Raw genomic sequence first — 15,520 nt, 5'->3', positions numbered from 1 at the left:
ATTTTCCACAAAAAACACCGAATCTAGCTATATAGCTAGGCATGTTAGCTATATAGTGCTGCCATATCGACGAAAAAGGATGATGATAACGATAAGAAGCTGGATGCTACGAAAATGTTCCTTTTGCGGTAGTCTGGCAACTCTATAATACCAACGGTTTTACACCCTTACAGGGTATTATAATTTTATTCAGAAGCTTCAAAAAGAGTGAAGAAGCCATTTCCGACCCCATAAAGCATATATATTCTTGATCAGCATTAACAGGCTCATCTTTATGGCCATGTCTGGCAAAAAAAAATTTTTTATCAATTTTTTCAAAATTTTATAAGGGGTTACATCATTAAAATTCTCAAAATTTGATAAAATTTTCAATTTCTAACTAAGTATGCAGATTTGTTAACCTTATAAAAACTAACATAACGCCGCTTTCCGAACGCACATTAAGGCATTTTTGACAGAGTTATGACTTTTTTAGTTTTTAATTTTCTGTTTTTCTCATTTCAATTACCGACTTTCCATCGTCATTGCCATCGCCATCGCTCATCAGTACCACCCACCCCGGCCAAAAACCAAGGGAAAGGACCAACGACACAGAGATCCGCGAAGCACAAGTTCATCCTAGTCATCATTGTAATTGTTGATTGATGATCATCGGATCGGCAGTGGTGAAGCTGGAGGAGCAAGCAGCTGGGATGGCGGAGCTCAAGCGAATGGCAGTGGTCGGATCTTGGCTCCGGACTAGCTGAAGCCCAGCAGGCGTAAAGTATTGGAATATTTATAACTACATTTTAAATGTGTAAATGTAATTGATGGTACAAACAAATTTGAATCAATAAAAAAGGGAAATCAATGTGAAATTGTATGGTTTAAGCGGCATTTATTTGGGGGCCTTGGGATTGTTTGGGGAAAAATCTGTTGAAAGCCAAATGTAATTTTTTTTTAAATTTTTAACATCATTTTCTGAATTTTTAAATTTTGTATCTAAATTTCTACAAGTTTTCCTGAATTTTTAAAATTTTTTTCTAATATTTTAACTTTTTTTTTAGATTAAAAAAAAATTTTTTAATTTTTAAAATTTTTTTTAAATATTTTAACTGCCAAATTTGAATTTGAATTTAACTGCCAAATTTGAATTTGAATTTAACGACGATCAGTTTCAGTGTGCCCAGGTGCAGTTGTAAAATAAAACCTAAATTTGGATTCAAAAGGTTTGAGTCTCCGCTAACTTGTGTCGGCTCCTAAATGGTTTGGAACTTGGACATTTTATAACAGTTTATACCAGTTTTCAGCTGCTTGCTGCTGGTTTCTGTTCGCCTGTTACCCCAGTTTGGAAAGCGGCCAAATCGAATGAAAAATTTTGCTCACTTGCATCAGTGATGCTCATCTGCATCAGTGATGCTCATCTGGCTATATTTTAATATTGGAGGGCAATAAAATCGGGCTTAATGGCAGTAATGCGCATGTGGATCAGTGATGCTCATCTAGCTATTTTTTTGCATTATTGGTAGAAAATTGCATCTCACTAGCTGCCAGTGATGAGCATCACTGATGGAAGTGAGCATCACTGATGGAAGAGAGCATCACTGATGGAAGTGAGCATCACTGATGGAAGAGAGCATCACTGATGGAAGTGAGCATCACTGATGGAAGAGAGCATCACTGATGGAAGTGAGCATCACTGATGGAAGTGAGCATCACTGATGGAAGTGAGCATCACTGATGGAAGTGAGCATCACTGATGGAAGTGAGCATCACCGATGGAAGTGAGCATCACTGATGGAGTGAGCATCACTGATGGAAGTGAGCATCACTGATGGAAGTGAGCATCACTGATGGAAGTGAGCAAAATTTAAATTCAAATTGGCCGCTTTCCAAACTGGGGTAACAGGCGAACAGAAACCAGCAGCAAGCAACTGAAAACTGGTATAAACTGTTATAAAAACATTTGGGCAAAAATAATAATTGGTATAAACTGTTATATTTCATTTTATGCATTTATACCTATTTGTTGCCGACAACAACAGCTTGATGGGAACAACAACCTTTTTACAACAACATCCCTTCAGCAGCCCATCCAAATTTTTGAACATTTCCATGCAAATTGCACGTTTCCCAAATTGGGGTACCAGGCGAACAGAAACCAGCAGCAAGCAGCTGAAAACTGGTATAAACTGTTATAAAAAGTCCAAGTTTCGAACCATTTAAGAGCCGGCGCAAGTGAGCGGAGACTCAAACCTTTTGAATCCAAATTTAGGTGTTATTTTACAACTGCACCTGGTCACACTGAAACTGATCGTCGTTAAATTCAAATTTAGCAGTTAAATTTAAATTCAAATTTGGCAGTTAAAATATTTAAAAAAATGTAAAAAATTAAAAAAAAAAAATTTTTTAATTCTAAAAAATCTGAAAAAAATATTTAAAATTCAGAAAAAAAATGTAAAAATTCAGGAAAACCTTCAAAAATTTAGAAAAAATTTAAAAAATCCAGAAAATTATGTTAAAAATTAAAAAAAAAATACATTTGGCTTGCAACAGATTTTTCCCCAAACAATCTCAAGGCCCCCAAATAAATGCCGCTTAAACCACACAATTCCACATTGATTTTTTCTTTTTTTATTGATTTAAATTTGTTTGTTCCATCAATTATATTTACACATTTAAAATGTAGTTATAAATATTCCAATACTTTACGCCTGCTGGGCTTCAGCTAGCCCGGAGCCAAAATCCGACCACTGCCATTCGCTTGAGCTCCGCCATCCCAGCTGCTTGCTCCTCCAGCTTCACCACTGCCGATCCGATGATCATCAATCAACAATTACAATGATGACTAGGATGAACTTGTGCTTCGCGGATCGCTGTGTCGTTGGTCCTTTCCCTTGGTTTTTGGCCGGGGTGGGTGGTACTGATGAGCGATGGCGATGGCAATGACGATGGAAAGTCGGTAATTGAAATGAGAAAAACAGAAAATTAAAAACTAAAAAAGTCATAACTCTGTCAAAAATGCCTTAATGTGCGTTCGGAAAGCGGCGTTATGTTAGTTTTTATAAGGTTAACAAATCTGCATACTTAGTTAGAAATTGAAAATTTTATCAAATTTTGAGAATTTTAATGATGTAATCCCTTATAAAATTTTGAAAAAATTGATAAAAAAATTTTTTTTGCCGGACATGGCCAGAAAGATGCGCCTGTTAATGCTGACCAAGAATATATATGGTTTATGGGGTCGGAAATGACTCCTTCTATGCGTAATGAGCTTCGGACTGGAAATAAAATACCCTGCAGGGGTATAAGGATACTAGGACTTGTGTGGTTCACATTTTTATAGGTAAGTATTTTAGCAAAACTGAGTATGCAGTTTTGTTAAGCTTAGAAAGGGCAACTCAGAACAGCTTTCCAAATTGAATTTCATGCGTTTTTGGCCGAGTTATGAGCTGTTCTGAGTTGCTTTTTCTAAGCTTAACAAAACTGCTTACTTAAATATTTTATGAAAATCGGACGACTATATCATATAGCTGCCATACAAGCGATCGGTAAATGTATACAATATGTAAAACTGGGAATGTAAAACTGTAAGTGTTAAACTGTAAACATAATAAGTATAGGTAAAATGAAATGAAACTCTGTTTTGTGTGTGTTTTCAGCATTATAATTTATAATATAAATATCAAAACCAATCTGCAAGGGTATACAAACTTCGGTGTGCCGAAGTTAGCATCCATTCTTGTTAAACTTTGATTTGACCAAAAAATTATCAATAAAAATATAAAGAAATTGAGAATTTTTTGATGTTTTATTCTGTTTTTCTCTATGGTAAAAATTCTACAAAATTATAAAAACATTTATACATTGATTTTTCTGTTTCTTAATAATGTATATGTTTTTTAAATATGAGATTTCCAGCTTACTACAGACTTCACACGCTTTAATTTACGATTTTATCACTACGAACTCAATTTAAGTGCTGCCAGTCCAGTCCAGCACAAATTACTCACCCGCAACCCACAGCCAAGTAAGTCCGGTCAGTAATCCTTAATTTTGAAATAAATTGCTCGGCAAACATTGATTATATCGCACTTAATGCGCTGACCTGCCCAGCCCCACTCCTAAAGCCATTATAAATCCAAATTAGAAGAGGCGAAATTCGTGTAGATACTTTGATTTTATTGTTGTAATTTCTTGGAACACTTTACATTTACATTTAAATTTATACGCCATAGATGCGAGACGATAAACGACGACTACACACACATAAACAACTTGACAGTTAATTGATTTAATTTACGCACCACATTGATACGGATCTGGGCGATCCTACCTCGTAATTGATATCGTGTCTAAGATATAGTCATAGTTCGTAAAGGTACACTTTTGCATATATGTATGTGTAGAGATAGCTCTTTTCGGCTGCTTTGCTTGCATATTGCTCGTAGCTTTGGTATATAAAATATAAATAGGTTGCTGACAGATTACGCTACTAAATAAGAACGTTGAATTGGGCAAAACTTGAGATTCTTGGAGAGAAAACAACACTCAACTAACAACGACGGAGCATCAAATGGGGGGCGTCGAGATCGCCGGCCTCCTCTATCGCTAATACATTTATATTTATATTAATTTTAATAATAATTTCACTTGTTGCATGCGTTCAGTATGGCCAGGGTCGAAATTTCACTCGCTGCACTCGTTCAGGGTGGCCAGTGTCGTGCTTGAGTTGTTGGCAGAGTCGGGCTTAGAAGCTGGTCTTGCCGAAGATAAAGTTGCCCGGCGCATCCACGTCCTCGGCGGCAAAGTACTCCTTCCACAAGGCAGCGAACTGCTCCCGGGTGACGTCGCTCTGGCCCTGGGCCATCTTGCTGAAGGCCTCCTCGCACTCGGTCTTCTCCAGGCCGTAGCTGGAGCAGACCAGCGTGAACTCGGTCACGTCAATGCCGCCGTCGTGGGAGGCGTCCTCCAGGTCGAACATGAAGTTCATGTAGGCGTTCTGCCAGTCCATCACGCTGCTCGGATCCTTGGCGTAGGCGTCCCACATGTTGCACCACTCGTCGACGCTGACCTGAAAGAGTCATGGATGAGCCGAGGATGAGGTATCGATATTGCCCAGATTTATGCATTCCGCCCCGTGCTGAAAAGACCATTAGCAGGCGTCGCCTCCGGCGGAGATTCCCCATAAAACATCCCCTCCTGCCTATTAAGCGGATTCGGTTATGGCTGTTTTGGGGGGCGTGAAATTTATGCCCTCCGCTTAGCTTTATCCTCCGTCCGCTGCCTACCGAGGCGATATTAACATTTTCTGGCTAACCCGCCGATACAATGCCGAACGAGGCAATTACCGCAACATCGACAGTCGCCACCGCCTTGACCAACTTGGCTGACCGCCGCCTTCGACTGCAGTACATCGGTGGCGCATCCCCATCCCATTAATTGTGGCCAGTTGCTACGTTTTGGCATGTTTTAATACGGCCATAAATAAGTGCGAGGGTTGTGTCCGACTGACCGGGAACACAGCCACTTGTAATGCCAATTGGCAGCTCACTCCCGGCCACTTCGTCCCGCAGAGAACTCTAAACAGCAATTCGAACTAACTGCATATTTTTATGTTTATGTGTCGGACACTTCCATGGACTAAATTGAAGCCAGGCCCGGATCCTTGACCCTGTGAAAATATAGAGATGCGTACACTCACACCCATAAGAAGGATGTGTGAATAAAGGTCAAACTTATTCAAAAAAATACCCATATAGATTTCAATATGATTTTTGTTTGACTTTAAAATAGAATGTCTAACTTTAATAGTTCGGTTACAAACTAACTCTTCCCTGGATAATGATTAGACCTTGACATGTTTTTATTTTAAAGTGGAATGTCGAACTTTAGTTCTTGATTCAACCGGACTCCGTGACACGGCACGTGCTCCGCCTTGAATTGCTGTGGAGGGCGCACAATAAATCTCAAGCTGGCTGGTTTAGGGCTCCGGCTGCCGACAAAGGAAGACCAACAATGGTAGAGGCTTTGGCATATTTTGGCAGCAAACTCCGTCAAGTTCCTTGGCCGTTGGCCAGAACTTTTGTGGCTTTGTGGCAGGCGAAGTTCCGCCGCTACCTCATTGGGTTCGTTTGCGAACAAAATATCCGTAAAGCGGGCCCGTAACCAGTAACCCATAACCTAAAGCCCGTAGCCGTAACCCGTAACCCGTAACCCCGTACCCGTAACTCGGGCGCGCGCCAATAGAATTAAGCCGAGGTTTTGCCGGACTGACATTTCAATTTCTGCTCGCTTTGTATCGCATTGTTGCGGGTTTTGGTCGCCGTTTGTTGATATTGAACGTGGAATGAAGTGGAGTGGGTTTCGGATTATAATTTAATTTGCTGCACTGGGGCTGCGTTTATGGCATTTGGGACATTGCGCCGGAATACGGGCAGGAAAAGCCGCAGTCTATGACAAAGTTTGTCTTTGGGAAATGAGCAGAAGGCGGCGGGCATTGTTGGAAAACTAAGAGAGGGAGAGAAAGAGTTCTCGGCCGGAATTCAGATTGCATTGCTCAAATAATTCACAATTCAATTTCCGCCCGCTGGCAGGGAATTTGTTTACTCCCCCTCTTCGGGATGCCTCACCAATAAAAAGGGAAATTTATGAACGAATTTTTCTTCCGCCTCTTGCGAAGGACACTATAATGTGCTGTGTCGCACGTGAGGAGCGTGTGTGTGGGAGGGTGTCCTGCACACTTGTCAGTTACCTTCACAATGGCATCGAGTGCAGTCCATGGATTTTACTGACAATGGAGCCAGATTCGCTCGACAAAAACCGAATCACTTGACACTTGTAGTTGCCCTTTTCTGCCATCCGCAACTCACCTGTCCGTCGTTATCCTTGTCGGCCTTCGATCGCAGGCCAGTCCAGATTTCCATCATCACATCGTACGTCTCCTTGTTCTTCGGCGTGTCCTTCGCCCAGCCGCGCAGCTTGCAAACGCGCTGCAAATGGCAGAAACAATAACAGTCAGCACCGTACTCCCAAATTGAGTTATCAGTTGCCCAAGTTGGAATGGCAAAGCAGCGCAAAAAAGTGCATGCAAATGGCCAAAAAACATTGCCAACATTTGAGCTGTGTTTTTGTTGATGCAAGTACCGCATATTCGATGCACTGCCCTGCTCGTCTTCGTATTCGTTTTCTTTTTCAAAAAATATATTCAAATTTGCTCGCCTGCAGCACTTCCGCTCCACTTACCTCGATGGCCAGCTCGAAGTCCTTAACGTCGATTTCCCCGCTTTGGTTCACATCTGTTGCGGCACGCATTCCGACATTTCGACGCATCGTTGTTATTTTCGAGCCAATCGCGGCGTAAATTGCATGTTGTTGTCCCACATTGTTTGCATTGGTCAGTTTCGGGTGCGGGTCCAGGCCAAAACCCAAACAAGGGCAGACCAAAAAAAAAAATCCAAAAAAGAAGAAAAAGAATAGAGCGATGAACAATGAACGGATTTCGCGGCCAGCTGCGACAAAGTTCCGGTGTGAACAGCAACAAAACTGCACGGCCTCGTGGGTGGAAGCCTTTTCCTATCCGGAAGAGCCAGCCACTTTTGCACAGACCACACACTCGGAATAAAAAGAAGCTTATACTGTGGAAATTATCTCTGTTAAATTATGATTCCTAGGAAATATAATTACCTAAAATGCCACAAGTTAGGAAAACCATATTTATAAAAGAAATACAAACAATTCCTATATTTTCTGCAGCTAACAAATATTTTTCCAGCCTAAAATGTTGTAACATTCAATATAACAAATGTTTAAATTTCTTTTTGAGTGCAGGATTTGGCTTTTGGCCATGCGGGCGTGTCATTATCATTTGCAACGGTGTGCAAACGGGCACTTCACTGCCAGTGTCAAGTATTTGGCGCTTGCGTTTTATGACCCTATTTTTTTGTTTTTGGGCCTCCGCTCCTTTGTCCTTTGTTATTGCCTGACCAGCTGCCGTCGCAGGGCGGGCAGTGAGCCAAGTTGGTGGGGGGAGGGACAAGTACTGTGTGTTAAGCATGAGCCGACCGCTCCGGTGAATTCGTCATAATTGAAAAGCACTTAACCTTTGCACACGGAACGAAGCATCGTTGCCTACTTGTGAGCGCTTGCTGCTCGAAAGTTCTTCCTTTTAGCATTTGCATTGCGTTTTAATTCAATTTAAATTGGCAAGTTTTGTTTGAGTTTGCTCACAGACAAACACTTCTGTGCATTAAACAGGGAACAGAACACGAACACTCTCGAAGCAGACACTTGTCTTATTGCGTATACGCAAATTACGTATACGCGATGTATGCACACCGAAGATGGAGGAGCTTAAGCCGAAAACGACAATGCATACTAATCTATGCAGGAAAGATTATCTACATATTAGTTTGGCAATAAATTACTTATGAAAATTGGTAGAAACACAATTTTAGCAGGATTGAGGAAAGATTTATAATAAATACTAAAAGTAAATTTCGAATAAATCTTCAATTCCAATTTGAAAATAAGCTTGTCTTGAACTTTTCTTAATTGAAGTTTTTTACTAGCACCACTGATGCAAATATCTCTTGCGAATTTAACGACTAATTTCAAGGCAGCTTCGACTGCGCCATCTCCTGGCCAGCTGCCGGTGTGTTGTATCTTAATCCTATTAAATCGCTTCCAACCAGTTGAAGTGCAATCTAATCTAAAGTTTTCACAGCTTGCCCCCCCCCTCGAAAAATGAGCTGCAGAAGTGGCAATAACTCTGACACACCCCATAAAATCGACAGCTCGTGCGGTCTGTCTTGGCAACTCCTTGTTACCCTTTTGGAGGGCCATTCATCATCCTGATAAATACTCACCGAAGAACACATTGAACAGGAAGAGCAGCTTCTTTTTGCGGAAATCGGAAATCGACATTATTGTGCTTTTGTTGCTATTCCTGTTTCGTCCGCGGTCGTTTTATTTACTGCCCTTTTATTGGCTCTCCACTGTGTTGCAGCCTGGCTCGCTAAACGGAAATGCGAATTGCGAATTTCGATTTGAGAAATGGGAAGCTGTAGCTGCAATGACAAGAATGGGGAATACACAATTACACACAAGCAAGGGGAGTGGTTAAGAGTCGCATAAAAATGGCAAATTAAGTGTATTCCGAAACGAGACTGCGTTCAAATTTAAAGCCCCTCTCGGTCTCTCTGTCTCAATTAGGGGTGGCCCCGCCGGGGAGGTCGCCTCGTACAAATAACAGTCACGGAGGAGCGGACCTAAACCAGCAAAGCCACAAGCAAAGAAAAAAGGATGAATTTGTAATTGAATAAATACTTAAAATTGCCAAGTTGGAAACTTGAAAAAATAAATGTACTACATTTGGAAAAATGTATTAACTAATTTAAAAAATATTTTTTAATAATATTTGTTTACATAGATAAAGCTTGATCTCATGTTGATTCAGTTTCTGTTAAACCTCAAGTTATAATTTTCTGATCTTATTTGGTATTGTTTTGATTAATCTCCCCTTTTTCTGGAAATCTAAACTAAAATCTGATCTGGAATGAACTCAAATTGTTATAATGGAAATTGCAAACCTTCTTAGCCTTATTTGCAATAACTTTAGGTCTTAAATTACGCTTAATTTATTTCTTTGGGTGCAGGCACAGAAGCAGAACCAAAGCCGGAGCCAGAACCAGACCAAGACCCAGACCAGAAGCAGGAAAACGGATTGGGTTTGCTCTAGTTGACTGGCTTAGTTTATGGCAGCTAATTCGGGCGGAGGAAATAAAAGAAGACTGTCTAAGGATGCGAGCTGCGAGTAATGCAAATGCATCCTGCAGGAAAGAAGGGGCGGGTCGAGTGCCGAGCTAAATGCGACACAAATGCAGGCGAATGGCTTTGGCTCAGACTGCCCCCGGCCCCGCCCTTGTCGTACTGCTTATGTGTTTGCGAGTACGGCTCATGGCTCATTTAACCTTCAATCAGAAAGCAAGATGCAAGGCAGGGCCATGTGCTAAATTAGACAGAACTATATGTGCACACATTCTGTTGTGGAATGTAGTATCTTGGCAGCGGCAGACGCACTAAACGGGGGCCCCGAACATCAAAGGACCTGGCCAGGCCATTGCCAGCGCTGAAAGCCTGAAAGCCTCGTGTTTGCCTAACTGCCGCTCGGCAAAAACTGTCACAGTCACAGCGTTTATGGTAGGCATTTCATGAATTTCTTATTTTGCCAACATACAAATTGACCCAGTTCGGTCCGACTTTGGGAATTCGCTTACTTATTCGCCACGATTACATATTTAAAATTATTCTGTGGGTGAAACAAGGGAGCATTTGATTTAAAAACTCAGAGAACTTGTTCGTTATTCATATTAGAACTGCCTTTAAAGTTACTGTCTATCTCTACCCGAAAAAACTAAAGCAAATTCAATATTAAATTATGTTTAGAGATTACAGGAAAATTTCTCAAGTCAGATTATATTTTATTTGATGTACCAAGTCGCACTTTCAACTTGAAATTGTTTAGCAAAATCCAAGAAAATTAATTTTTACGGTGCGGTTTGTGCTTTACACTTTCTTTTGCTCAGGGAAATGTGCTCTTCGCATAAACAGCGTAAATATTTGCTTTAGTTTAGTTTCGGGGACGCCGTTTATTCAGCTCAGCTCGGAGCGGCTGAAAGCGAAGGTAAAGCATAATTCCACAACAGAGGGAAATTGCAGCGAGGATGTCAAGTGGAAAGTGGAATGCAATGGACATGACAACGGCAGCAAGGATGGCTGGCAAATTCTGGCCAAGAGAGCGCCGATGGCCAATGCCGATGGCTGATGGCTGATGGAGCTAGCGGCCCTAGCAAAGCACCACTCGCCATGCTGCCTTTTCGGGTAAATGCAGTTTTCCCCGGAAATGAAATTAAATGGAATATCTCCGAGTCGCCAATTGGATATGCTGCTGAGCGGCAAATTGAAAGAAGCCAACCGATCTCCTGCTAAAGAATGGCTTTTGGTCAAGTGCAGGTAAATTTACCTTTTACTTGAGCCAATATTATTCCATTATAACGGCAAAGGTCGGGCGGAAGGTTTGGTTTTCTTAGCAGCCAAGGCAAAAGTGTCACCAAAGTTTAATTCCACTTGTAGTTTGCGAGAATAAATATACATAGTTATTTCGCTCAGGGGAATCGAAGATGCATCAGCTGAGGGCTTTGCAGGTACTAAAAAAAATGAGGTCAAATTTTAAGAGGAGTTGTAAAAGCAATGGCTGTTCTCATAAACGTTAGATTAGGTTTCGTTTATAAGAGTAGTATCCTAAAGAGATAGGAAACTTTACATCCTTAGAACATAATATTAATCAAAGCATATTTTAAACTAGATAAAAACTCTGTTTGTGGATTACCAAAGCCATAGTCTTCCACTACAACCATTATGATTATACAAGCAACATAATTATTAAATAAAAAAGCCTCAATATTTATTTAAATAATTTAACTGACACTTCAATTAGCAACTCAGCAAAGACCCCATGGATTCCCCAACCAAAACTAACCTGCATTACGATTAATCTCACCCGGAATGAAATTGGATTAAATCTACCCCGGCAAAGTTAATTGTTTTTACAGAATCCACCTTCATAAAAATTAATCTTGACAATTATTTGGAGAGAATAAATGGCCGGTTAAATGAATATATTAATAATTTCGATTTTGTGATTCTTTCACACAATGTGGCAGGCAATGTCAACTTCATTTAGCATTTCTGGGCACACCGCGATGTACATATAAATCGGCCTGTCACAGTTCATTAATTTTCCACGTGCGCGTCAATTAACATAAGGTGAAAGCGAAGGGGAGGGAAGTGTGTGTGTGTGTGAGTGGAACGCAATAAAAAATGTACGCTGGAATATAATCCACATCTCAACTGGCTAAAAGCCCGGCAGGAGGAGGACACACAAAAAGTGTGAAATTCAATTTGGCGGGCTTTTCACTGCGAACGGCTTGGACAGGTGTAATTTAAGCCAATGCATCGGAATCGCAATCGGAATCGCCTTTCACTGGCAATCGGAAATGGCCATGGGAATTTAAAGCCTTTTAATAGCCTTACACGAGCACTATTTATCCCTGAAATTAATAATTAAATATACGCACAAATTGAATTCATCGCCGCCATTTGTTTTTCAGTTTACCAACTTACAGGCAGGCGGCAGTCAGCCTCGCTGGCTGTCAGGCGGGCGAGCACATTACGCATACGCCGTGTTGTGTGCGTTGCGGCCGAGGCTTTTATTTCGCTGCTATGCTCCATTAATTACCAATACTCATGCGCCAAGGCATAAAGGCCACGCGCTGCCAGCCACAAAACTGCGTCGGCTTTTGTGCCACGAGGCAACCACATTAGCCAACGTCACCGAACGAAAGCTCGTTAATTGGGTGGCCTTTGAGATTGTCGATGAGGTTCTAATAACGTAAATATGAGGCTGAATGGCGGAAATTCCGTCATTTAATATGGCATCTCCGGCAATAAATATCCATCTGCGAAGTTATAAATTTCAATATGAAGACATCAACGCTTTTAATTGCGTCTCCAGTGGAACGGGCTGATTTGATTCTGCAATTTATTGGGCAATCAAATTAAAGAACGCCCTCGTCCACCCACAGCCAGAGGTTTAGTTCAACTGGCCGTTTATCAACACAATTTGATTTGCATAAACTCATTCTTTTTTGTATGGCTTGCAATGTGTTTATTATGCAAAATCGCAAACGAAGCAGGGCCCGGGGAGAGAACTCATAAATTATGATAGAATAAATTCATGAAAATGCAGGCATAGCTTCGGGACAGTTGACAGTTGTGAAACACACTCTGTAAAGTATGCTACACGCCGACACTGGGGATTGATCGATTTGCATTCCGATTTGTGGACAAATTGTAATTGTTTTGATTGCATCGGGTGGGCACATTCAAGGCTGCTGACGTTTCCTGGGCCTCTGTTTGAGCAAAATCTATGGGGCTTGCCGATCCAGGCAGCTTAATCCAGCAGCACAATCCCAAAACCCGCCCATGGCCAGCTGTCCAGTGACCAGATGACCCAATGGATTTTCCATTTTTATTCTCTTCATTTTCATTCCCGATTCGAGTTGCCCGCTCGCTCTGGTGGCACACTTTTCAACGGTCGCTAATTACTTTTGCGCTGCCGTAAATTTGCGCAGCCAATTTAAAATAATAGACAATGCAAGTGGCGTCGTCGTTTGCTCTTTATCTGCTGATGCAGCTCTGGAGGTATGGGCGCACTGGGACTCGTCCGCTATCTGCCTTCGGTTTCTTTTGTTGCACTGTCCGGCTCGCAGTAATTCTGTGTAATTTGCATTAATTTACATTTAATTTTCAGTTGCCGCGAAGGAGGAGACAATGCGCGGCCTAAGGCCACCGACGCATGCCTGGCCAAACAACAAGCCCTCGGAAAGATGGACAAAAAAACGGAGAACGGAGGCTTGGTTCAGGGTCCCGACCATGGAATACTGATTGATTTACCACTTGAAGTAGGCAATGATAGATATTTTCTTGGCAAACCATTTTGAAAACAAATTTCTTAAGACCGACAGCTAAACTAGATTGCATTACCCTTTAGACACATGCCATATACCCTGAGTGATGGGCATGAAACTACAGCTGGAGAGCTGGGCAGCTGGACACCCAGGACCAGGATCCTTCGGGCTGTCTGTGGCTGTTATTTTTCCTTGGTTGGCCAGAAAACTTTGCCCACGCTTTCAATGAATTCATTATGGCAGCTTTTCAAGGTGGAGAAGTAAGAATTTCGCTTCCAGTTGTTAAATTGTCGAGAGGATGGATGGTTTGCACCTCAAACCAACCGCCAACTGCCACCCTATCTCGGCTCAGGGCTTTCACAAACTACTCGAAAGAAACTGGGCCTCTGGTTCCTGTTGAGCCAAAAGTCTTTCAGCTTTTAGTTCTTGTTCTTTGGGGCACTTGTGCTCGTTACTTTTGGCTTGTTCTTGTTCGCTTGTTCTTTTGTCGGTTTTTGAAATGTGTATTTCAAAAATTTGGTGAGGCATTATTATGCCAGCAGCGGAAACTCAGAACACAAACACAGGTGCACTCACACTCACTTCGGGCTGGGGTATTGTAAGATAACATACACTATGGAGCATAAGCTACATTTATGGGAAGTAAATCAATAATGGAGGTCTACAAAAATAAGTAGTTAATTAAAGAAATAAATCTGTTCTTTGGAGCTTGTAGAACCCTATTCTAAACACTTTTTGAATAAATAATTTTCATCTTAAATAAATTTAAAAACAACTTTGATAATTCTAAGGTTTTCAATAAAAAAAAACTAAAGCCGTGTATAAAAAATATTTTTAAGCTTGTCTTAGTTTTATAAATACATCTTGAGATGTTGAATTCCGTATTCTAAACACAAGCTCTTTGAATACCACTATTTTAAAGATATAATAATAGTTTTTTTGTAACTATTTTAAACATCTATAAATTAGTTATTTTGCACACTGTAAACACGACTCATTGTTTCACTTTACGAGGCCCTTTTCTGGACATTAACTTTACCGTTGGTGCTGGCTCTTGACTGGGTTATCTGACTGCACTCTGCACTCTGTGGACTCGTGTGCTCGGCAACGCGGATGGCCGTCTTGTGATGTTCGTTCCACGGAGCCACTGGCTTTTATATGGGATTCCCCGGCAGCAGCAACGGCAGCGACGCCGGCGCAGACACCGACGTCGTTCTGGGTGCCTTTTGTCATCGTTGGCTTTATCTTATCGCTGTTGCTGCCGCAGTCGCCGTCACTGCCGCAGTTGGCGTCGCCTGCACTTGTCAGGGTGTGCGTTACTATGTATGTGTGTGTGTGCGGAGTGTGTGTGCAGTTTATTTTTTGGCCACCACGTGCACTGTTACGAGCCGAGGAGGCATCAGCATGCGGCATATTCGGTCATGGGTTTGTTTTGGGATTTGACACTCGCAGAAAACGCCATGCTGGGCGCCCCTGTAAATTCCGCTTTATTTTGGTAATTAAATTGTACGTCTTATCGGCTGGCAACCCGTACAATGTAGTGCCGAGAGGGTTTATGGGCAAAAAGCTTTAACAGAGAAACAGAGAAAGAAAATGAGGGATTAGCATTGCTCACAGAGTTGTGTCCTTTTTTCCTTGATTTTATTCAGTTTGAGTTGACAGATTCTCAGTTTTCTTTTTCAAAGTTTTTCAATAAAAGCTGCGTAAAAATTCTTGATGATTTAAACATCTTAATATGGCTTTTAAAATATTTGATGATATTTTTAATTTAGTATACAAACACCTTGAAGTATATAAAACCTTTAATTGATCATGTCTATTGCTTCTTTTATTTTAATAGACAAGTTTGAGAGGTAACTTTTACTATAAAAAAAATTCCGAATATAAAGGTAACAATACTGAGATTTTTTGTTATAGTTACCTCTCTAACTTTAACTATATTAAAGTCAAATAACATGGTATCATAAAAGCAAAAGTTTTCTTTATAGGAAACAACTTTTTTGTGGCTTAAG

The 15,520-nt window shown here is 41.1% G+C and overlaps 1 protein-coding gene across 1 annotated transcript; it reads right to left on the bottom strand.

Annotated features, from left to right (window-relative positions):
• Positions 1-4,140: 4,140 nt before the first annotated feature.
• Positions 4,141-14,628, bottom strand: Scp2 (Sarcoplasmic calcium-binding protein 2). The gene is made up of 5 exons (XM_017171031.2): positions 14,548-14,628; positions 8,847-9,047; positions 7,225-7,277; positions 6,852-6,971; positions 4,141-5,053 (listed from the first exon to the last, which is right to left on the bottom strand). The coding sequence occupies exons 2-5, from the start codon at positions 8,902-8,904 to the stop codon at positions 4,730-4,732; spliced, it is 555 nt and encodes a 184-aa protein (XP_017026520.1). The 5' UTR covers positions 8,905-9,047; positions 14,548-14,628; the 3' UTR covers positions 4,141-4,729.
• Positions 14,629-15,520: the final 892 nt, after the last annotated feature.

Source organism: Drosophila kikkawai, chromosome 3R (genome assembly GCF_030179895.1).
Source record: "Drosophila kikkawai strain 14028-0561.14 chromosome 3R, DkikHiC1v2, whole genome shotgun sequence".
In the NCBI taxonomy this organism is placed as follows: domain Eukaryota; kingdom Metazoa; phylum Arthropoda; class Insecta; order Diptera; family Drosophilidae; genus Drosophila; species Drosophila kikkawai.
The sequence above is the reverse complement of the archived record's forward strand: the minus strand, read 5'-3'. Positions and strand labels throughout refer to the sequence as shown.